The sequence below is a fragment of the Taurulus bubalis genome, assembly GCF_910589615.1.
Source record: "Taurulus bubalis genome assembly, chromosome: 10".
Lineage (NCBI taxonomy): Eukaryota > Metazoa > Chordata > Actinopteri > Perciformes > Cottidae > Taurulus > Taurulus bubalis.
In genome coordinates this window covers 15,411,172-15,436,616 of record NC_136598.1, presented here as the reverse complement: position 1 = coordinate 15,436,616, position 25,445 = coordinate 15,411,172, and the positions used below count along the sequence as shown (strand labels likewise).

At 39.7% G+C, this 25,445-nt stretch overlaps 1 protein-coding gene across 1 annotated transcript in view; it reads left to right on the top strand.

The window, feature by feature from the left end:
• Positions 1–7,793: 7,793 nt before the first annotated feature.
• mcamb (melanoma cell adhesion molecule b) overlaps positions 7,794–25,445 on the top strand; it is a gene marked incomplete at its 5' end in the record, with an annotated part of 33,718 nt that continues 16,066 nt past the window's right edge. Inside the window, one exon of the mRNA XM_079224539.1 lies at positions 7,794–7,857. Coding sequence (XP_079080665.1) covers positions 7,794–7,857 — 64 coding nt within the window. The remainder of the gene's footprint in view (positions 7,858–25,445) is intronic.

Sequence of the window (25,445 nt, the reverse complement as noted above, 5' to 3'; positions counted from 1 at the left end):
TAGCGTGCACATTGAAAATTAGATTTCTGCATTCAATCTTCTTGGGACTTCAGGATGATGTTCAGATTTTTCCAGATTACATTTATATACATTCATAATGTTTAATAGAACAAAATGTCTTCTCATGGTTGGGGGCAAACTCCGACACATTGTCTACTGTACAAAGGGACCTAACCATTTTTGCACAGACTGGTCTCCACACAATCTTAATAATCTGTCATTGTGGCCGTGACTTAAAGTTTTGGGTTGTGTTCCCAGACTTTGTGGTTAATTTTGGGATGTAGAGTTCGGATCATCTGATTCAATGATGACTTTGGCTGCCAGCCAGTACACTCGACTCACATAAATTTACTTTAAGAGTGCATCTGTGTGAGTGTTTTAGATTTTAGGTAGGCGGCCGACCAGAAGCTTCTCTGGGAAAACACAAACTCCAAACAGTAGAAATCACTGGAGTGCAGACTGGTTCAAGACCCAGAGCAGGACCCTGCATTCCTCAGAAAAACCCTCCGCCTCGAACCCACAGCCTCCATTACACGCTGAGCAGACGAACAAGGGAGGGATGGAGGTCTGAGAAAGAAGGTGGGAAAATGAGGATTGGAACAAAAGACTGATTTCAGAAAAAGACAGAGTGATGATTTTATTGATGTGACTCAGAAAGACATGAATAGGATGACTAAGACTGTGGAGGTCACTCAGCATGACATTCCTGTTCTTTACGATGTCTTCTCAGGACCTTGTTCGTGCATCTGCAGGATGTTCTTGTGTTTGCAGGCGCAAGTAGCAGCTTCCTGCTTCATGACTCATTATTTCTGGAAAAATGTAATTCAATCTTAATCATAAATGAAATTGAAGTCTAAACTTGGAAACAGCCAAACACTTAAAAAAAAAATCTTTATGGTTTTATGGCTGCAAACAAACAAGTATTTTCATTATGAATAAAGTCAACATTTTTTAATAGAAAACATCTCCAAAAGTCTGAGTCTAGAACCCCCAAATATTCACTTAACTATCTTATTTGACAAAGAAACAATACGTTCTCACACGTGAGCTACTAATGATTGAACATTTGGCATTTTGGTTTGAAAAAACTGTACTGAAACAATTAGTCACCAAAAATAGTTGCAGATTAATTTTCTGTCTTCTTCAACAAATCAATTAAATCACGTATAATTTCAGCTTCAATATGAAACTGACAACAACTCTTTACATGTGTGAAGCTGTAACCATCCAATGTTTCTTTTTAATAACCGAAAAAATATTAATTAACTCAGTCATTAAACTACTATAAAGTCCTCAAAGTCTATTCCTCTTTAAAAAAGTTAAATAGAATGAATGAATGAATATATACTTTATTAATCCCCAAGGGGAAATTTAGTGTCGCGTAGCAGCCATTTACACAGAAAATAAGATAAGATAAGATATAAAAACAACAGGGATGAAAGATATATGCAATAATAATACTAATTGAATAAAGATAAAAATAACAACAACAATAAAATAGCTGTATGAAAGAAGGAATAACAGAGTATTAATTTAGGAATTAAATTAAATTAACTTAAACTTAAACAGTAGAAGTGCAAGAGTGCAAGTATGTATGTGCATATTAAGGTGTAAAAAACAGTTTCAAATGTAAATCATGTGTTTATTCTTCACAAAATCGTTTGAGTCAGTGAGATGCTTACTTATGTCTCATGATCTAGACAATCATCCCTCTAACAGGTTGGCACCCAACAATGAAAGATGTATTTTAATTGTTTAAAGGAAATAAGATTCATAGAAGTGAATTCTAGACAGAAAGGTCTTCAGTAAAAGGGGATTTCTCTATAGCGTAAGTGACTCTTTAAGTTAGGTTATATATTGCTCCAAACAAGGAAAACAAGTTGCATTACTAAACTGAAGTCATTAACCTTTTTTATTCATCCTCCTTTTCTCTTGTTCTGAATACCAAACTCTTCCCAGGCTGGAACACTGAAGAAACATGTCAGTGGGTGGATTTATTATGATGAATGCCCCCTATTACATATAATCACCATGGAGAAGCGATGTTCAATTCTTGGCCCGTGTAGATATCAAAGTGTCTCTTTGTCACAATCCCTGCTGTTGTGACGGAGTTTAGCAGAAATTCAAATATCTCTCCCACTCTTCCCCCGAGCCCCCTCACCATACCAGTGCATGCTCGAAAGCCCCCCGTCCTCTGAAGCAACTCAGACAATAGCCGTCTCTCTTCCCGGGCAGACTACCCCCCAAAACAGCTTGCTCTCGGGTCCGGTCCCAGTGGCTCGGAAAGAATGACATCTTTTCCTCTCTCTCCTTCCTAAAGAATTTCCTCAGCCCATGAGCACAGCGCTGTGAGCACTGTTGCGATAAACAGACGTGTGTAATCATCAATCACAAAGGAATGGCACACAGAGGTGCATGGTAAGGATGCTCAAGGCAGGGCAGCAGGAGTGGAATCTCTAAAGGAGCCAAGTTCAGGGTTAAAAATGAGTGTGAATACTCACAGTAGAGATACAGTTGATTATCTGATGGGCCAAGAGGCTTATGGTTAAATTAAATACTTGTTCATGAAATAGCCTATACATTGTTTGTGTGCGACTGCTTATTACCTTTAAAGAAATAGTTAGAGAACTATGCGTCATCACTTCCTTGCCGAGGGCCAGATGAGAAGATATCATCCTCTTGCGTGTAGTATAGAGCTACAGCTGTTAGCTTAGCATAAAGAATGGAAGCAGAGGGAATCCCAGAATACAATATGTCACGTGTATGCATGCAAAATATACAGTCGCACAAAACTACACCTGTCATCACCGGTAGGTTGATGTTGACTGTTTATGTGTCCAAAATGACCTGCTCACTACTGTTACTATAAGTAATGCAGGAAGTCCCACAAATACCTTCCTATAAAACAGTGAATTGGATTAAATGATATATAACATATACATTTTTGGGCTTTAGAGGTGCTGTAGGTGGATTTTGTTACTTTTCAACAATGTCAGACTAGCTGCTTGTCTCAAAAAAAGCATAGTAAAGCAAAAAAGCTTATTTCCCAAAATGTTGAACTATTCCTTTAAATGAGCCAAGTGCAACAGAGTGTGAATACTCCCAGGATAAATAAAGGAGATACTTGTTTATTAAATTTAAATTACTCATATGTGCATCCGATAATCTAATTTAACCATTAAGAGAAAAATAGATTAGAGATTGTGTTCGATTTTGAAACATGCTCTGATAACATGTTTCAAGGCTTTGCAGTTCCTGGGAACTCTATGGGGAAAGGGGTGTTGCTTTTCCTGCTTCTATTTTCTTTTTTTAGTCTCATTCCCAAAACCATTTCCCCTGGTATTCCCAAACGCCATGTCCAGGATGTATCATATTAAATAAAGGGTGAAAGGGGCGCATTCTTGAAAATTGTCCACCGGACAACATTTTATATTTGAATTTATAGAACCTTACATCTTGGGCCGCGCCCGATTCACATATAGCAGCAACCCTGAAGGTTTGGCCATAATTCACTGACGCAGAGTGGCTGAACAATGTAGTTGTTTTGAGAACAGCTAGGACTCTGCTATCGCTACATACCATACGGATTGTGCTTCACCACAAAGGAAATGAAAGCATCAACACGATGGTTTACCCTTATTTCTATTCATACACAATCACTTAAAAAAAGAAAAAGCATGCATTGACTGGCCTCTGTTGTTTCTTTAGACATACTGTACAACTTATCACGCATATTATGGAACTTCATTGAATAACATGAAATTTCTCTCATGTCTACATGTAAAGCATGTTTCGGGTCAAACAATTACAATAGTTCCCTCTTTGTGGCAGCCATTCAGAGAGGATGTGGTGTTGATTTACCTACAACACTAGACCCAATGAACACTACTTCACAGTAGAAAGAGAGAGAAATAATGTGTTCTCAGTATCGACCTCATATTTCTATCAAAACAGAGCAACAGTGTTCGTATCTCCACCAATAAATCCCCTCTGATAGCTTCAGGATGAAAGGAAAAACAGAACACCAGTGATATCTGGTGAACAGAGTGTGTTTTGACTAAAAGCGCCCGTAAAAGCAGACACACTGTCTTTCTGACTCTCTGTTTTAATATCTAAAAATAAAGTACTGAAGAGAGATACTCATAAGAAAAAAGTTAGTTGTAGAAGGAATAGGTCTACATTTAGAGAAATATGCTTATTTGTTTGTTAAAGAGTGTCTCATGTCTCATGCCAACTATGTCCTAAAACCCGGCCCTAGTATGTTGTAATGCAAAGAAAACAAGCTTGTATGTTGAGATTACACTTTTTTATGATTATAAGAAAATTGAGCAAACCAATGATTTCTACCCAGGTCCTTCAAGTCCTTTGCCAGGCTGCGGATCAGACTGGGATTTTAATTATTTGGGAAAGGGGACGTGTTTTCTATTGCCTTGACAAACATCTTGCCTGATACACCACAGACTTCTCTACCTTACACACAGAGCTTTCCCATTCACAGCGCAAGCGTTTGGCAGAGAAATGCATGTGAAAAAAATTGCCCAAAGTTCTCTCAAGGCCTCTTTATTTAGGTGTCACCAAATAAAAATAAATAAAAAGCATATCTAAAAACACAGCTTGAAATAGCAGGGAAATGGCTTAAAACACAGCAGTCCCAATTGTATGATAAACAAAAAGATAATATTATTGAAACATGATAATGACCAAATGTCCTGACCCAACCAGATTTAAATAAAACCCATAATGTAAAAAAGTCATTATGTGCTCTTCTTTTCCAGGCATTTCAAACCACAACCATGTGGAAAAGACTCTGACAAAACAAACAGCTTCATCCTCTGAGGACGTTCACTGTCCAGCTGCTTGTGCACTGCTATAAGGAGCAGGCCTCATCTCCACTGTGGACTCTTTCTCAGTAGTGACTTTGGTATCGTTGCCTGCTCCTTCCTATGCGGCTCTGACCTGCACTCCCAGGCAATCCACTTGGCAGGAACAGTCAGATCAGATGGCACACGTGGTGTGTTCCAGCAGTAAAGGGTACAGAGATCAGTGTGCATGACACGTCTCCCCCCGGTCTTTGATCCGCGTCCAGCTGCACAGGCTGTGATAATTCACACAGGATCAAATAATACTGAGATTAAACGATTGTTTTAACTGTACCGACAGTTTGAGGTTTTATCACGGTCCGTCTGTGCAAAGTTTGGGGAAGTGTTGTATTGTTTGTAACGCACATTGGCCCCTCAGGTCTGCTGCTCAGGCAATTCTGGGCTGGATCAGACAGGATTAAGCTGAAGAATATTTTCAGTACTAACTACCCTCAAAATATGTGTTTGACCAGCATTTCTTAATCATCAAAGACTATTGAAAGACACTTTTTTTTCCGTTTGAAGAAGTCTTATGATTTTAAAATATAATATCAAAGCAGATGTTTTGTTTATCACAGATGTATATTGTATGTCTGTATGTCGGTATAATGTCTGTATGTCGGCCGATGCATAACAAGAAATTGCAGGACAGAAATCTCAAAGATACGTGTGAAGTCAGTTAGAAAGAGTATTATAACATACTTTTTTTTCGAACTGTAAATAGTCCCGGTCATCACATATTTCTGTTACAATTATTAACCAAATTTAGGGGCTCTTTATCAAATGTTCTTTTGTGTAAACAGTGTGTTTATGGAAGAAAAACATTAATATTGGTCCAAATATCGTCATGAGACTTTGTTACTCTCAAATATTGATATTGTTTCAGCTTCAACATTTAATTAATTGTGCTTTAGTCTATCATTAACACATTTGGGTGTTTTACTCATCTAAAATCGACTACAGTATTTACTGAGAGGTTCCTTTGTATATGTCTACTGAGCTACTCTCCACTATGTGGCAGTCTTAGGCAGCAGACTTTAAAAAAATATGATGTTGACTAATACCAAGCAAGCCAACACCACTTGGTCTCTGATCAGAGTGTCAACAGCACCGTGTCTTGTGTCATTTTCCGGCAGCCTTCTGGCACTCTGGAGAATTTGTTTTCATTACAGTCTTACAGTTTGGCAATAACTGTACTGCAGTTATCCAAACCTTGACAGACAAAACCAAGTTTAGGGTTGAGTGCTGCTATAAGTGCAGTTCAGCATCATGTAAATGATATCATGTCCTCTGGCAGGCAGCATGTTTTTACATGGTTTGTTTAGGGAGTCAGTCAGATTTAACTCCCATATTATGTCTATATTAAGCTTGGCAGCTAGCACCAAGTGGGAGTCATATTCACAGGTTTTACAAGGGGCTTGATGTAGATAAGTATTATCTTTGAAACAGTTCTTGATGAGAACAACATTCAGAGTAGAGTGATATGTTGTTGAGCTGATTTGTTCTTCTTAAATTGTGTTAAAGTCTCTGACAACTTTGTGTCAAATCTTAAATTCACCATTAGATTCATGACTAAATAATCAATGATCACAGTTAGAAGTTTGAAAAGAAAAAAATGGTATTATTGATTAAAATACTTAAAAACAACTTTACAGCTTTCATCACATTTTGATTGAGATGCACCTAAACTCTGATGGGTGCACAGAAATATGTATGACATCACCCTTATCCAGTTTAGCCCAACACTTCACAACAGCGAGTAAAGCAAGGAGAAAGAAATACACACATCTCTTATTTAAAAATAACCAAATCTTGTGTAATTAGTGTGTAACACATTACTCACATGAGATTGTTGGCCGGAACATTTAAAACTAAAACAACTTTAGGAGCTGTACATCTTGAAATGCTTGTGAATTAAAAAAAACTTCTCTATCATCCAAAAATGTATTCACTATTTGGACCATGCAGATGCATGTAATATGTGTATGAAAACTATCCGAACATGTTTGTGTATTGACATTTTAGGTGCCCTGCTCAGCCACAAAGTGTTAAGTATTTTACCGTTGTGACTGGTAATGAGTTGGTCACTGAAGATGCTTTGGAGCTGCACCAATTCACCATGGAGCGAGAGGAAGTTTTGTTCGGGATGGAGTTAACTTTACTCCTCATCCTCCAGGCTCAGCTCCACAAAAGGTCAAACCCTGTCTCATGTTGATCCTGCCCAACACACTGTTGTAAACAGCAACAGTGTTAATGATGCTACTGAAATATATATCATTAAATCATTAGACAGAGGTCACCAAGCACATACACTTGTTGAAGGCGTATAGATCTACCATATTTCCTGGATGCTGAAAGTTGGGAGTGAGGAGTGACACCTTTTCACACTCAAATAAAAATAAAAACTATTTTTTAACACTCATGGTTAGTGTTGACAAAACACAAGTTATATTACTCCTGCTGGGGAGATGTGCCATGTTGGAGTCTTGTAAGAGAAGCTGTAAATTACAACTTCATACTGTATTCCAGACCTCCGCCCTCCTGCTGCTCTCACTCAAGTTCCTCCTTCTTTTTTTTTGCACACTGCACAAAATATCCACCTCAGTCATTCATTTTAGTTCGGTCTCTGAACTCTTGTTAGTCTATTCATCCGAATAAATGACAAAAAAAACTAAATAACAAAGACCAAAATGTTGAAAGCAAATAATGTGTCGAGAGAAATTGTCATTTCAGGACGACCGTGCGCGTGAATGAGTCGTACAAACGGACATTTTTTACAGCGGCAGGACCTCCCGTCTGCGCCCCTCCTGTCTCATCCGCCTCCCCGCGCGCTGCGCCGCCGCTTCTTCTTTCACACAGTTCTCCAGGAGGACCGGTCCCTGTCAGACTCCATACACGCCCCAGCACGGACAGCTGCCGAGCCGACCAACAACCATGGCTGCACGGATCAATGCCTGTCTGCTCGTCGGACTTCTGGCCCTCTTTCACACCTGGGGAGGTGAGTGCCCGCGAAACGTGTGATTGGCTCCTCGACCCGAGCCGCTTTTTGAGCTGCTGCTGGTGTTTGAACCACAGGCAGTAAAACAACCCGAGACAAGTTTGTCATGAGAGTAGGAATTATACAACTGAGTGTGATGCAGGAGTGTGATTAATTACATTTGTTATCGTGCACAAGAATCATCTGCTGATGTTTTGCAACAGATTTTTGGTGGCTAAAGTGGTTCAAGGTCAACTGTTGCCTGCAGAGAAACTTTCCCTCCTTGCAGTGAGCTCATGCCACCGAGGTGCAGCTCCTGTGTCCACTGATAATGACACTGTGCAGCCTTCTCTTGCTTACATTACTTTTTAGTAAACATCGAGCCCCCATTAAGGTGGTAAACCTTCCAGCCACCCCACTGCTATGTTGTTGTAACCTGTGTGTGTGTGTGTAGAATAATTTTTCTCACCCATATCTTTTGAAAGTTCTCACAGCAAGTAGATTTCAGAGGGAAGACACTTTTATTCATCAAAAAAAAAGACAGAAGGCTAAGTAACACTCACTGAAAAAGTATTCAGTAAGTATTAGGTAGTTTTCGTTTTTAAAACGCCTTCTCTCTGAATTTGCATTTCCTTTGTAGTGTGGGTGTTTGCAGGTTATGTGATGGATAAAACTGGAGGAATGTAAACTCATAACAGTGCGAATTATTGAAAGACTTGTACTGCTTTGAACAAACATGTCGGGACCATTGGACACCTACTACTATGTAAAACAGTCAAATTTAAATGAACATAATGAGATGTCATACTTTGCTAATTTCCATGGCATATGCAGCTGGTTATGGTGAGTTCGCTGCATGTATTTTTAGCCAGCGACATCTACATACAGAGGTCCGGTTGTATAGTCAGGGAGCTCTCTGTCTGCTTTCTGTCAGCTCTTGTCTGTTTCCAGCAGTGATCAAGTGGCTCAGTGCTGCCCAGGCAGCAAACTATGTTTCTATCACACACAGAGACACACAGATCACTGCACAGGTTTAGAGTGTGAAGCCAAAAGAAAAAAGAAAGTTAACCTGTGCATTTTTATCATCTTTTGTATTGTTAATCAGCGTACTTCTTTAAATCAGCTGCGTGAGACTACACTAGATAAATTGGATGGCAATTTCTGATATGCAGATTGATGTTTATTTTTAGAAGAGAGCGTGTGAGTGAAGATTTATATATGGTGGTATGTGAGTGAGAAGGGCACGCCACCTCAGCTATCCACATGACTGTTTCCTTTTAAAGGGCTTTTAAGTTTGTGTTGGTGTGCATTTACTTCTTTGTTTCAACAAGACGGGTCAATGTGTGCTTTCCACCTCCAACCCTTCCTCTTCCTCCGGCATTTTGTGAGCCTGACTTCCCTTCTCTCTTGACCTCCCACTCTCGCCACGTCTTTACCTTTCCTTATCCCTGTTTAATCTCGACCACGTGAACCTTTCCCCGCCTCGTCCCCGTATTGTGCTGATCTCCTGTTTAAGTTCAGCCTGACCATTGTCCATGATCTCTTCCAACTCTATCTGCTCTTATCAAGTCCACTTCCTGTTCTCCGCCTCTGGTTTTCTTCAGGCCTTTTGCTGCTTCCTTTCACCTCTAATCCATATCTACCCTGACATTCATTGTATTACAGCACCGGCACTTTTGCCTTTGCCATATTGAGAGCCATTGATAGACAATAGAGATGCTCTGAATCTCATATATAGGATCTGTGAACAATGATGAAAATTGTTGCAGATTCACTTTTTGTTAATCGACTAATCTATTAATTGGCGTTTCAGCTGAAACTATTGCTGTTCTCGTCACTTTCTGGTCAGTTTTTCTCTCACTCAAAATCTTTAGTGTTTATCAGCTCAAATATTTGCTGATGTTGGCTGACAACCACTCAGTTCTGCTGGATCTGCTAAGACACTGTATGAATACATGCATATGCATGCATCTGACTGTGCATGTGCTGCACAAATCAGTGAGATTATGTTTGTGCCGGATCTCCGTCTTCAGCCCCCGATGACATCAGAGGAAAGACCAACTGCAGTGGTGACCCTCGATAAGGATACTATTCACTTCCTGTGACATCAGCTAATCAAGCCGGGCCAAAGAGCAGCCACATTAGACCTCGCTCATTTAAAGGTCATCCATTTGTGCTGCGGCCGAGGCTCTGTGCTGCGTTTTCATGTGCTCAAAAGAAGAAGTGATCTGGTCACAGACAATAAATCCCCTTGTTGTGTTTCGACCGCAGCATAGAAAATCGAGGCCCAGCAATCTGGCAGAGCATCAGCGGAGCAGAGCGGGTTTGAAATGGGAGTCCCTAATTTCGGACCTCTCTTCCAGCACATATCCGCAGTGAGGACTGTTCATTTCCATGCATAAATGAGCAGAAAATAGAGTTTGGAGGTCCTGGATCTTCTTCGAATTATAAACATATATATATATATATATATATATATATATATATATATATATATATATATATATGTATATGTTGTTCCTAATTTATATGCCTATATTTATTTAAATGAAAAGTAATTTAAAAAATAATACACTTATGCATTGCAAGCAGACTGTTTCAAGATACATTCGTGGATTTATGACGTAAGTATTACATAATGTTGAATGCATCTCAGGAACCATATGATCAAATCATAACCTAATCACTATGCCCCCAAACCAGGTCCTTGTGTGGAGAAAGTTCGTCACAGGCATGTGGTGTCTTATCTTTGTCCTGAAATACAGCCGTGGGCTGTTCAAGCGCTCTGTTTATGGGTTCCCATGCAACAGACTTCACAGGACACGGCACAGAAAAGGAGCAGTCCATCGCTGTTTTTGATCTGGGCCGTGACGGTGCAACATCAGTCTGGAGATGTCTAAAATTGTTTTGGTCAATTTGCAGTTGTTAGGATTAGTGAAACATAATCCAGATCCCCAGTGAAACTTGGAAAGGAAATAGTATAAAGGCTAGAGAATGTCTGTTTTGCACCATAAAAATAGATCTGAAGAAAAAAACAGAAATCCAATGCATATATTCTGACAATTGCTCTTAAACATGAGGCTGAGGTTTTGAATACCATGGTCAGATTTTTACTGTTTAAAGGATAAGGGACCTCCATTCAAAACCCATTCTATGAGGTGTAAACTGGTCAACATTGGTGTTGCGATCTGTCTCTGTTTTAGCATTAAAAGGTTAAAGTAATATAAGTCACTTAAGTAACTGTATACTGTGAGTATGTAAATGGTGCCTAATGTTTGTATAAGAGAAGGCATGATCTTGTACAATTTCAAAATTAGAATTTCTAAACGATCGAACGTATCTTCAATTGTTATTTAGTCGGTAAAGCCAGTGGCTAATAGATGTTGCTGTCTAACTGACATCAACTGTGTGTCACTCAGTCACTTAAACATCTCGGTGGTTTTATACAACACTGAAATATATTGTTGTTGTTTCTGGTCTGATTTGACCTGCTCTGTTGGTTTGGCCAATGATGACATCAAGTAAAATTAAGTGTGCCATTATCAAGTAATCCATACAGTAATCACCACTTGTGGCCACAGCTGTTGCTATTCTGCAAAACCTTTGTAGGCTGGCTTTAAAATATCTCTGTGAGATGATTACTGTCGTAATGCCGTAACCTTATAATAGATATTGGCAGCGATGTGGTTGTTGGTAAGAATGCAGCAACTTTAGTTTGTCAGAGTTTATTTTCTGCAATCCAAAATCCAATGGAAAAATCCCATTGGCTCTTTGTATCGGGAACCAGTTTGGAGTTGGCCAACACAAATGTCTTCCCTGCAGTATTCTTTACCGTTGCATCATTTTTGGCACTGTTCAGTTTCAAGTACAATGAAAGCTGAAGAAAAGCTGCATTTGTTTTCAGGTGTTGTGTTTTTTGTTTTTTGAATGAAATACAATTTTCATGTGGCGTCTGCCTGCTGAACCATGTAATGGGTTGAGGCTTTGCACTTTGGGAGCATCAATTGTGGAAGCACAGGGTTTCCTTTTACTGTTTGATCTTCCTTTTGATGAGAATCACATCCATTATCACCATTACCTGGGTCAATATAGCAAACAAGTGATGGAGAGGGCGGGGCGCTGTTCCTGGTGGAGAAAGCTCCCAGGACATGGTGCTGTTGTCATCAGGGCCATTTTGTGTGCGTTCAGAGTAGCAGCAAACAATTGTTTGTACAACGTAGCTCTAGCAAAGAAGCAATCTGCAGCCAAGCCTTGTTGAATGATATCTCAATATCAACACTTTTTTGTTTTGCAAAAGTGTGTGGTCAAACACTTGTTTACTGTGTAAAAGGAAGGAAGGGAGTTCATATTCTGCCTTGTTCTGTCGTCTGTTATCAGAACAGGGGGAAATCTTCCTTTGTCCCAAAGAAAAAGGTTCTTTGTTTTACAAATGTTGACTTGAAATGGGCAAACATCTGTAATGAAAGTGACATTGCAATTACAAACTGCTTTCAGAAATACAGTTTTTTCCCGATTTTTTTTTTTTTTTTTTTCCAGTTAAAAGCATCTTGCAGCACAGTTTGTTTTTTATAGGAAACACCTCACAGGTGAGGGCCAACTGAAAGCCTTAACAGCCTCAATATCCGCCTTGTCTGCAGATGTGCAATGAGGCATTTCATCGGCAAGTCCTATTGGAGGGGCCTCACATTGTACAGTGCTCTCTGATGTATTACTCTTGCATTGACTGCAGGCTAAATCGGTTCATATCAGACAGTTTAAAGATCAGCTTTAGCGAGCACAACATCTCCTGTGGTTGTTGCCACTTACTGCTCCTCTCACGGCCTTTGAAGTTCCTTGATCAGAAGGACAGCTGCGTACACCTGGTACAAACACACACACACACACGCACGCACGCACGCACGCACGCACGCACGCACGCACACGCACACGCACACACACACACATATAAGCTCACTGCTTAAAGAATGACCTGTTGTCATCATGTGTTATTTTTGTGTAAAGCAGGGTTACTGTTTCACCGCTGGTGACGAACTGTAGGACCCTGATCCGTGATTAAGCTTCTGCAGTATGTTCTCTATGCCCATTTGGAGACAAGAATTATTTGTGGTCATGATGTAAATGTTTATAAAGTCACTTTCATTATTTATAGAATGATATAGAATGAATTAGATTTGATCAAATGTCTTGCTCTATCTATTTATGTCCTGTGTATACATAGCCTTTAGCCATAGTTCGTGGCAGATTAATTTATAAACGTACCATTTAAAACAAAAAAAAAGCTTTTACTAACTATGTTGTAATTCTTAAGATTTTGTGAGTCCCTGAGAAAACAGTTAAAACGAGGCTAATGAGCTCTAAGAATAAAAGCCTCAGCACTGAGAAAGCTATTGGCTGTGACAGGAGCTGCTACCTGATCTCTTAAATAACCAGAAATTGAGCCAAATGGGGACAAGCTCACCAATAAACCTTCGGCAAACAGGGACTTAAATCGTATTAAAAGCCTTTTCTGTCCAACTTGAGGAAAGCCGGAAAATTGTAAAATTCACCAAAAACAACTCCTGTTTTTAATTTTTTTTTACAGCCTTATGCAAAGTTAAGATGTTTATGTGGTCTTTCAAAGCCACTTGAATCCAAATGAATGAAAATACAAACAGGATGAAGAGTTTTGTTGCGTCTCCGGTTGCTCAGTTCAGTGTTTTGCAGGTGGGAACCTTGTAAACTCTAAAGGAAAGCAGGATACAGGCCTCCTCTCTCTGACGTATTGTATTCAGAGCACAAACATATTGCAGGAATGTTTATGTGAATCCCCCCATTTAGAAGCCATTTAAAGGTCATGGAGAGTTGTTTTTCTGAAGCAGGCAAGGGGAAGAAAGCTCATATATATCGACACCATCAGACTGTCCGGTCCTGTTTGAGCAAGGCGCTAAACCCCAAACTGCTCTCGTGGCTCAACCCTTTTGATGCTACACATGAATATGAAATGGAGAGCAAATATGGATGGAGCTACTGTTATTGTATTGGACACTTTTCAGCGCTTTTCACTTATCATCTTGTGAATTTAATATGAATAGTTGCTCTTTTATTCTTCCAGATGATCTGCTAGACTTCTGTGCACTTGAGTGCAGTGCAGGAGGTTACTGCAATACTAACAAATGGCTCGACTCTGAGGGATAGCTTGCTAGTTAAACTTGGGTCATGGTTGAAGCAACAAACCAAACCGAACTCTACAATGTTGTATCACCCCTGAAATAAACTCTAAACCTCCAGCGGGTTCTTCTTCTTGAGACAAATTGAGAAAACTCTCCTCAGCCAAAAACATCAACATTACTTAAGAGGTCACTGAGAAGACTTCTGTGATTATGTAAGACGTGGTGGAAAGGTGCAAGGAACATGTGTGCTAGTGTTAGGTCATTAAGAATCATTAAAAAATAAATACATTGATTTACATCTTTTTAATTACTTATTAAAATAGTTTCTTATAGCAGTGCAAAGTTTAGGAAAATATGCTGTGGGTTTTTTCCTCCCCACAAGTACCTTGAATGGATTTTTGGTATGTCGGTCTGGCTCACTTTGATATACAAAAGTAATAATTGTGGTTTGAGTTTTCATAGCAGATTAGCTGTTTGTCCAAGAATTGATGGAAGAAAATGAAGTTGCAGTTTTGATCGCATAGAAAAGGCTGTGATTGTTCTCTTCCATCATTCATTAAGCTCATGGAGTAATGTGTTGTTAATTAAGGGTCCAGACAGCTGCCATGTTACTGGTGTTAATGGGACAGCCCACAGGAGGGATGCAGCTTTACAAACAAACACTGAGCAGCTTTTTGCTATAAAGAAAGTTCCTGCCTTAATTTTCACCTCGAGCTGTTTGTGTTACAAGAATATAATCAGAAGATTCAATGCAGAATTCAGTTGATTTCAGTTATAAATCGGTACTTTTATTTAAAGTTATGTTGTTCCTAAATGTATCCTAATTCAACCCTATTTGCTGGAGCTCAGTGGGTCGTAAAATGGGTTAAATGCAGTGGTAAACTTTCATGTAACTCTAGGCCTATCTAAACTTGTTTTTTGCCTTTTTACATTAACATTAACATTTACTGTATTAGATGAAACCTGTTGGTTGAGATCTGGCATATTTGGCATATTTGTCTCAAATCCCTTTTTTCCCCTCACTTTGTTTCAACAGTTGTTTTATGGCCCCCGGAAGAGCCAGCTGTTCCTTTTTGTCAGTCACAGTGACTCCGATGTCAAAACGATGGTTTCTACATGGTGGTTTGGCCTTAAGAAATAGTGATCATTCTTAGGCGTTACAAGGGTGTGAAGTTTTACCAAAATGTAGAAATCGACACCATTCACACTGTCTGATGGGATCAGGGCGTGTGATATATGGGCCACATGTGTATTATGGAAGTCATCCGGGCAAACGTTAATTAACTTCACTGACGTTGCAAACTCCAATATCACTTTGCTTAATTGGTAAGGAAATCGATTAAAACCACAAAAATATTACATTAAAAAACAATTACCACTCTATTGTCATTAGTTTCTGAGGTTTACAGTGTTGTGTTTTAAGAGATGGCTCATTTTGTTCGTATCAACTACATGTATTTAAATTAATAGTCCACTGTGAACAACCTGAAACCCGAAAAGGAAATTGTTTAAAGTTGTGTGTGCATCTTCCTGAAAATCGCTGCCCTAATGGCTTTAATGCAATTTGTTGTACACACTGTCTCTACTGTTGTCCTCCTCTCCAGATCTGTTTTCGTAGATGAGTATGAGCTGCCGTGGTTTGCTCCACACTATTTTAGGAATAGAATATGTTGAGATTATATGAGCCAAATTCTATTTGGATGAGATGATATATTAGGTAACTAACAAACAATATCTACACATGGCATCAGGAGATTTAACTATAAACTCTGACAGAATATTAACTCCTGACATGTTGATTGATAGTCTGTCATTTTTTAAAGAGTTTGTCCTTGAAAATGGGACAAAGTTATGTAGACATACTGTATGTTAATCAAGAAAGACGGAGGCTAATAATGGCTTCTTAACTGTTATGGGTTTGTTTTTTCCCATAACAAATAAGAAAATGCTTTACCTGTGAGTACTAGTGTTTCTTTTCTTCTGACAAATTCACAGGACAAGGTCTAAGGCCACTAAGTTACTATAAAAGAAACTAATAAATCTCTCTTTGTGAGATTTTAATCTCTTACAATTTTGTCAGGATGGAAGCTTTTAAAAATGAGCATCCAGAAAGCTGCAGGATGTCCAGGAAGCAAATGTGTAATCCCGGAAAGCATCAAGACATTAATGTAGCAGAATACAAAATACAATTTGTATACAAAGCCAGCTGGTATCTCAACCTGATAAGATGGTAACAAGATATGGCTCCAAAAATGGGCTTGAATTCCAAACCTAGATGTGGGAGCTGTGGTTTCCAGACATTGGCATGCTGAACACATGGAGTTAACTAGTGAAAACCTTGCTGTGTGATTGATTTTTTCCAACATGATCTACGGTGTTCATGAGAACAGTTTATAGCATTGAGAAGGAAAAACAAGGCATGTGCTTTAAATATGTGGTGTGAAACTGAAGGTTAACTTCAAACTTTCTCAGCTTGTAGGCCTTTCTTTTTTTCTTTTACTTTGGTGGTCAAAACACTACTTAGAGATTTAAACTGATGTTAGATAATATTCTAAGAATTATTATGATGTGGAAGTCACAGTACATGTTTGTTAGTCACAGTACATGTTTGTTGGTGGGAATACAGACCATTGATTAGCAACGGTGGTGGTAGAGGAATGCAGAATCCATAAACATCTCCTCTATCACTGGCTGCTGCAGGTTGGTTTCTGGTCTCTTTTTCCACTCTGACACGGCAATTTATGATTTATGTTTTATGATTTATGTGCCTTTTCCCTTTTTGTCTCTCCGAGTTCAAACACACACCTCTGGTTTCCTTAGCCTTTTCGTATGGATAGAGAAGAGACTCCAGCGCTACTCGTTTACCAGGAACCGTGGCTAATTACTGGGGCTGGGAATCTCTAGGCACCTCACGATTCGATTCCGTTTCAGAGGGCAAACGATGCGATTATAAAACGATTATCGGTTACGGTGACACAAGATTCTGTAGCAATGCATGTCACATGTAGCGTTTTACTCCTATGCTCCCCACTTTCCTCAGTGACTTCATGACTTTAGCTTTGGTTTTGTGGTAGAGTCTCGCTGTGTCCGTAAACATGTTGAGAGGAATGTTGTAAAGTCCAAAGTGTCTGATTCTCAATGACTGAGTAGGGTCGGGGCCATCCCCAAAACTAGTATTTAGCCTAACTTAGAACGTAAACAAGACACACGTGTATTACGTCTGTTGCGTTCAGGAGCAGCGGTTAAGAATGGAAAGCCCGGTGTCACGGAATTGTTTCAGGCGATCACAACATTGAGAATGGAGCTTTCTGCATCAAGTCATACTCATTCAAGAGAATCACAATGCATCTAAGTATCAATTCCCCCCTCTACTAATTACTGGAAAGCGCTAGCTGCTGGGCTTCTGTCAAGTGAAAGTTATATTACTAATAAACCTATCTTCTCTTTCCCATCTGTGGCTAGACGTGGAATGATGGTCTGATAGGGCTACGATGTCAAAACATTTTTGTCTCATGTGTTTGTCTCTATGCTTGTGTTTTCTTAAGTTGCATTGTGTTGAGCTCTCAGTGCGACTGGAGGTAGATGCTAGGAAGAGAACTATCAGAGATTTGAGCTCCAGGACTACAAAGCTGGAGCTGATCCTTGGATCTGAAGTTGTCCTCTGGGAGCTTCACAGGCACAAGTGGAGACAAGAGGCCTGTCAGAATCTCTGTCTATTCTCTGATAGTTCAACACCCTGCTTAATAATGGATGTTGTTTTCCTGAAATAATGCTCCATGCTGATCTAATGCACATCAGGATCCTTTTAAACCTAATGCAACCTGTCAGGCCTCAGCCATGACACTGTGCCGCTGACTCCACAGAGCACTGATGTGTTTGCTGTAGCTGCACAGTGTTTAGTTACACTCGATCGCTGATAGCAGTTAACTTTGAATTGTTGCTCTCCTTTTTGGCCCTAGTGTATGTATATAGGGTTATTAGTGTCTGAATTTTAAGTGTTCTCTGCTATATAGGAGTATATCGCAAAGGTTTACTAATACATCAGTTTCATATTTCCTGTTAATTTTGTGTGTGTATCTAGTTCTTTCTCTTCTGATGAAACTGTGATTTACTAAAATCTATTTTTCTATCTAGGTCACACCATACATTCAGTAAAAAGTAATTTTGGTATGATTTGGTTTTAGTTATTTTATTTTAATCAACCTTCTCCAAGTAGAAACATCTGATACAGTCAAAAGGGACCTTTGTTTTCATTGCTGCATCGCTTGCTTCATCATGCTGCACACACCCGGGACCTCAGATCACAACATGTGAGATATTTTGAATCAATCCTATTATTTGTCCTGTAATAAAGAGGCAACGTTTTTGGAAAGTAAAGTATGTGAGCAAGCGATGAGTTCACATATACAAGAACGTTTTTGCAAGATCATTTCTATGAGCAGATTGCACACATTACCAGTTTAATTCTGACCTGTGGATCCTCTTCCATTTTACTAGGGAATTTAATTTGTGCAGACAGTATCTATCTATCTATCAATCATTCTATCTATCTATGCGGATAATTCTTGTAAACATGGGAATCCTTCCCATCTCGACCATCCACCCTACTGTATTGGGCATGAATGAAGTATTATGTCACCACTTCCTTTCCCAGGAAGGATATCATTCCATCACATTAAAGTGCCCAGTTTATGGGATATTTAACTTATATGTATATTAAATACATGGGAATGCACTGATTGTTGTCAGAGTTTTATTTGAAAATGCAAGTTCGCATGTGATATATATACGAGTGTGGTGCAGATACTTCTGTATCAAACAAACACATTTTTTTACCAACTCTCACCTGTACGCATTTACACAGGTAGTAAATATATGTCTTGTCATGAAAGAGCAGTAAGAGATTTTGTGATTCATTATTACCACTAGCAGTGTCCACCAAAAAAGGAAAGAGCTGCGGCTGAGTACTTTATCCCATGAGTCAATGGGTAAAAAGCTTTCAGTGTGTGTGCGTGTTTATCTGCAATCTATCTTTAGCCATAATATGCCAGCAGCAAGCAACGTACATTTCAAACTTGTGAAGCCATGTCATGGGATCTCTCTCTCTCTCTCTCTCTCTCTCTCTCTCTCTCTCTCTCTCTCTCTCTCTTTCTCTCACTCTGAGTTTCTGTACCATCACATTCAGCATTGTAAAAAAAAAGAGAAGAAATACCATCCCTGTTGGCCTTTCCCATACTTCCAAAGCAGCTTGTGTTATTTTACTCCTGCCTGCTCACAGAGTTGCTGATATGGAGACCATTTTGTCGTCTGGGACGTGGGAAAGAGGATGGAGGGGGCGTTTGTACCACTATGGGAGCAGGCAGGAGGAAATGGTCCACTGAGATTCAATCAAACACACACTCTCACACACACAGGAAAACAAAAGCAAGTTGGCATAGATGTGTGAGATTATGTTTTTTTTATATTAACGGAGTCATGGCTTTGGACATGGGAAGATGACCGCATTCCACATGAAGTCAGAAGTCATATTCAACACACATTTTATATGCATCTGTGTGTTTGTGTGGGTGGGCATTTTAAAATAGCTGAGTGTGGAAACTTAAGAAGTGTAAGTCTTGTTGCCAAGTAGATATCAAAGGGTGGGGAACAGAGTGAACTCTCTTTGGAGTGTAACTGCTGAGGGAAGACCAAGGGTACCGAGCCCGACCCCTCAAAGCATCTTGATGCTCGTCCAGCATTCATCCAGAAGTCCGAGGTCTTTATTATCTAAATTCTTTATCAAACAGCTAAAGTGTACAGAAATGGCATTAAGTGCCCAAATTATGGAGTGAAAAGTTAAGTTGAGACCTTTGTCCCTGAAGATGTTTTGACTTGTTGAACACAGGTGTAACTAATAACATTCGTATTATTGCTGCAACAGAGTAGAATCGATACTTCTCTCACTTACCCTGACCCAGCCTGGCAGTTTTTACTTTATTTATAAGAGATTTTTCCCTTAAAATGAATCCTACATGCCAATACAATGGAGGTGTATGACATTTAATTTGTGAACGGTTTTCATAGGAGTTACTTTCTACTGACGGTATTGATCAGTTTTCAGAGAGACCATATGTTCTGTTGGAGCAACAGGGTCCCCGCTTCTGGTGTGATGCTGTGGGAGAAAGCAAACACAATTACCTTTATAAGAGACCCGTCCACAACTTAATTGCCATGTTGTTGTAACAGTTGTGATTCAGCAGAGCCCCCCTGAAAGATGGACTGGCATGCTGAGGAACCGAGCCAGGTGTGATCTGTACAACAGGTGGTCTGTTGAAATGGAATATAGCGTCGGATCACCAGGAGAAATTAGAGAGCGATGTTACTCCCTCCCTATCTTCCCTGTTGTGTGGTCCACTCTCCTCTCCTCTGTGTTTACATTCTTTGTCGCTTTCGAGTGCTCTGCCTTTTGGAAATCGTTAATTCTGATGGCATGTTGAGTGGACACTGCCAGCATTCGGCTCCAGCGCCCTGGGGATCAGTGAGTGTGTGTTAGGGAAAGTGTCTGGCAGGTCACTGTGACAAGTTGACCTTGTTTTCTCGCAGGCATCGTGGGAATGTGCAGTTTGGCTGCTGCAGCTGCCACTGTCCATCTCATTGTCCCCGCACACAGCAATTAAACATCACCTGAACTCCACACAGGCCTCATGCAGAGCAGCGTCCTGCACTTCCAACTGTGTACAATGTTTTGGGGTCGCATCCAATGATTTTTCTTTGATACCCTAATTTTGAAAATGTGAAACTATGTGACATTTAGTTAAATACACTTGTATATCAAAATTGCTGCAATTTCATTTTCAATCAATTGTTTAAACCGATCAATCAATTTATTTTTTACATTTCAGCACTGACTATATCCATTAAAGTTGTGGATGCTCAGATTAATTTACCTTGAACATTAAATAGTAAACAACATGTAATTGGACACTGCTCAACTACATCTGGTTTACTAATCTGCACTCATCTTATCTCGATCCATTCACACCTGAAACTCCTGTAATTCCTCAGAGTCTAGTTTCTAGCAGCTATTTCTATTTGGAGCTGCTGGCCCGTCCTCTCTACTTCATGAGTTACTGTGTGCAGCCAACATAGCGGGAATAGAGCCATTCAGCAAGTCCAAGGTTGCAGCAACAAGACTAGTTTTAGAAACATCTCCTCTTGATACAACGTTAGTAAGGTCACCAGCCTCCTCATTAATAAAAGAAAGCCGCTAATGCAAGTAAATAGGATTAAATAAGCATGCATATTTATGAAGAAAGAGTAAAACACACTTTGGTGAAAGAGCCTGGTGTGGAAGGGGTTGGAAATATCCCTAACAACACCATTGTGCACTGTGCATCTGCAGAATTACTGCAGACAGGATTGTTAGCTGGTTCTTTAAAAATGACGTCGCAAAATATGTATTGTATATTGAAATGACTGCATAGTGTCATGCATATTTATTACTTTCTCTAGTGCATAACAATCTGCGGTTCTTTTATTTGCGTGGCTCATACATGGCATTATAAACCCGGTTGCATGTTGAGTTTATGGATTGATGTGTCTGCTGTGCCAGGAGCTGTTTGGGGGATTCATGAGTCACTGAGAGTCCTTTTCGTTCTGAGTGCCTGATTAAAGTCAAGAGCCCTGTGTGGGGTGTGTTAAAATGCCTTGGGGTGCGTCACTGGACTGATTTGATTGATGAACATGCGACAAGGCCTTTAGTGTATAGGTTTTTAAGAGTTTCTCATCACATTCTTTTCCACCATTTAGCCGAGCCGAGTAGTCCCAAACTAAGTGGGGCTTCTGTTCTGGCGATGGGTCCATGCAGGGTGGATAAGGATTTGGCTGCGTCTACCCATCTCTCCAATAAGTCTATGAAGAATCTTAGTCTTCCAGGAGACATGATCTGCTGTATTTGATTGTCAAGACCAGACTTTCAATGACTGGAGTCTCTTTAGTGCATATTTTTTCTCTTAAGTAGCTTGCATTTTGAAAAGAAGACAACATTTCTTATACTTAATGGTAATATCACATACATAAGATTCTGAATATCTGCTTCCAGATTCAGATAAAGGGACTTGCCAGTCATAAAGTTTAGGAACTTGCGAAAGACAGATTTAATAATAAAAAGCATCAAAAGTAATGGTCAAATTTTATTTGGATTTCAAAGACATCTCACAACTTTTCTCACAGGCTGAGCAGTTATGCCAATAACAAGTAAACTGATATGTGTGAGATTGGTAGTGCCTCAATAACTGCCATAACCTGAAGCATATGCTGTATATAATGCTTTAAATATTACAACTTGCACCTTTACATTAAGTGAACAACACTGTGCCGTATTAGGCACTAAAATGTTAAATATTATGTATTTTCATATCTTGCACACAGACCTGTTTGTGGTCTTTTCCCTACTAGATAAATATTACTATTTAAAGTGAAATATTCAACATTTGCATGGCCATAACTATTACACTGCAGAATTATAATGCCTCTTTTTTTTTTACCGGATTTTAGTATCAGGTACAAATATCTTTGGCATGAATCACCATTAAAGTAAAAGGTACATAATTCCCCTCCTGCAGCCTGTCAGGAGAAATGAAGGAGGAAGGTCAGGGAGTACTAGAGTTTGCCTCTCTGTATTTCTCTTCTCACTTCAGCTTGAGAACATGTCCTTCTCTCTGCAAGATACTGTCAGTGTGCCATTGAGGGATTAGTGTGATAAATGTCAGAGGACCAAACTTTCTCTTTTCCTCTTTCTTCACACATCACTTGAATTCTCCCACATCTGTCTTGTCTTTCTCTATCCTCTCTCGCTCATCTTTTATCTGTTTTCTCATGTTAACCCTTCCCTCTACTTACTCTCCTTTAGACATATTTACATCCATACAGAGCGAAGCCTGACTGAGGCACTGTTTTCCCATGCCTCCTCTCTCTGGCTCACCCTGTTCTGAAGCAGAGTTGCTATTTCTGGAGCCGGTCGGGTCAGTGCACTGTAATTCTGCTGTATCATGTAAGCAAACAAGCTTGATAGGCCATTGTTATTCTTAGATGTGACAGGACTGGAAACATGTCCCTGAGCTGTCGCTTCATTTTGGCATGTCTGAGGGGAAATATTTGGTTCAATGTTATATACACTGTTGTATGCATGCTTTGTTTCAGTACAAAACTGCCACAAAGTTATGAAATTATAACATTATAATTCAATGTAATATGGCCCTTGTTATTTTACTTATGCTCCCACTGTTGTTTTTCTCTTGCATCTGTGTTCATACTGTTTCTCAGCAGTGCTATCCCCTGACACAAGAAGCTAGTGGGTGATGGCAAGCAATTAAAACTAGCTGCACGCACGCACACACGCACACACACACACACACACACACACACACACACACACACACACACACACACACACACACACACACACACACACACACACACACACACACACACACAAACATAGGGAAGCTATGCTGTCCTGATATCATTACTTCCTTTTAATATTCATGCTCGTCCCTACATGTTTTAGTTCAGTGAAGCCTCAGCCTTTTCTTTGGGGGACATGCCAGAAGTAAATTAAACATGAATTGGAGTCTAAGCAGGGGAATCCTCGGTATGTAAATATTAATACAATAACTTAAAATTAGTTTCTAGAAGAAACAGGTTATATAAGGACTCTGTAATGCAAACAAAACGGCATGCACTCTCTTTCAGACTAATGGATTCTGGACTAGATATTTCCTTTTAGAGAGAGCAGAAAGGCTGCTTGTGAATCACTGAGTTAAGTGGTTGGAAACTAGTGAATGAAACATAGCTGACCAGGATGTATGCCATGTGCTCTGAAACATTTGAAAATTGATGTGATAATGCGGTTAGCGCAAGAGTCAAGTTCAGGTCAGTTAGATACAGCTCCAAATCTTCAGTGTGTGTGTGTGTGTGTGTGTGTGTGTGTGTGTGTACACCAGATCCTGACGCACATCTGATGTGATTGTCCCACCTCACAACTCCCAGACAAACAGGATAAATATTTTAGGCTTGGTGTGTATCTGCTTACCTTTGACCTCAGCAGTTATCCTGTCAGTTGCTGCTGCTTTTTATTTTCGTCAGATTTTAGGAAGTGCTTTCTTAATGTTTTTTTACCCCACAGGCAGCATACCCTAAGTACATGAATGTCTGTCTGTCAATCCATATACAAGATATCTCGACAGCTAGTAGCCAGGTTGAACTGACATTCTGCATTGGATATTCAGGGTTATTCTGGCGAACTTCTCGCCTTTTCTTTAGCACCACCATCAAACAACACTTTCCACAAGAAGAAATCTAATCAACAGATACAGAACTGAACATGATATTTATTCAGTAGATCCGAGGTCCCCAAAGGATGAAATGTCACATTTGCTAAGCATTTCCATACTTCTATGGGGATGAGTCATTTTGCTTATCTAATTATCCTTTCATATTGCACCACTCAACATGTTTGTTGAGCCTTTCCACATTCTGTGCTGTATTAACATCACACGGTCTGGAGGCTGCTGGTCTGGCTCTGTGTTGCAGCCCTGTCTCTTAGAAATAACTTTTCTGAACTAATCATAGAAAGTTTTGAAAGAATGTAATGCTATTTAGTTTTTAGTAATACAATGAGTGAACTTTGTTAAATGACACTGATATGTACTTTTCTTTTGGGGCGGCTGTAGCTCATGGGGAGAGTGGTCGTTCTGAAACCACAAGGTAGCCGATTCGATCCCTGGTCTCCTCATAGTTTGCACTGAAACCAGAGTTGCTTCCCGGGCGTCTCACAGCAGCACACTGCTCCTTAATTACTAAGGATGGGTTAAATGCAGAGACCAATTTCCCCAAGGGGATAAATATAGGATAATCTCTTCTTCTTTTTAGCAAATGAAGCATGATTATTGTTAATGGTTATGTTAAGGCTCTCACAATACATTGGGCTAAATTTGATATTCAGAGCAGATAGATTGCCTCCATACGGCTCTCAACATGGCGACGGCTGAGCCGGTAACTCGCAGATAACACTGCTAACGATGCAAACAACGGCAACAGAGCAGCAACAACACACAGGATGAAGGACTCTGCCTGCATCACGCCACTGTGTTTTTTAGAAATAGCAAATGGTTGTGTGCAGCTGTATCAATGCTCTAAAGTCTAAATATCATATAGAGAACCTTTAAGGTTGAGGAAAGATAGAACGTGATTACTTTCACTAACGTCCAACTGAAACCACAATCGCTTCAGAAGGGCAACCAGAGTGCATTTGTTGCATTATAAATACCCCTGTTTGTGTAATACATAAAGAGAAAAACGGAGTCAAGTAAACCAAAACGAGGGGAGGTGGAAAAAGAAACTTTTCAAAAATAAGTTTTCCATAAATAATTGTGGGACCATGTCCTGCACCTGCGCCACCATTCTGTTAGATTAATGTCA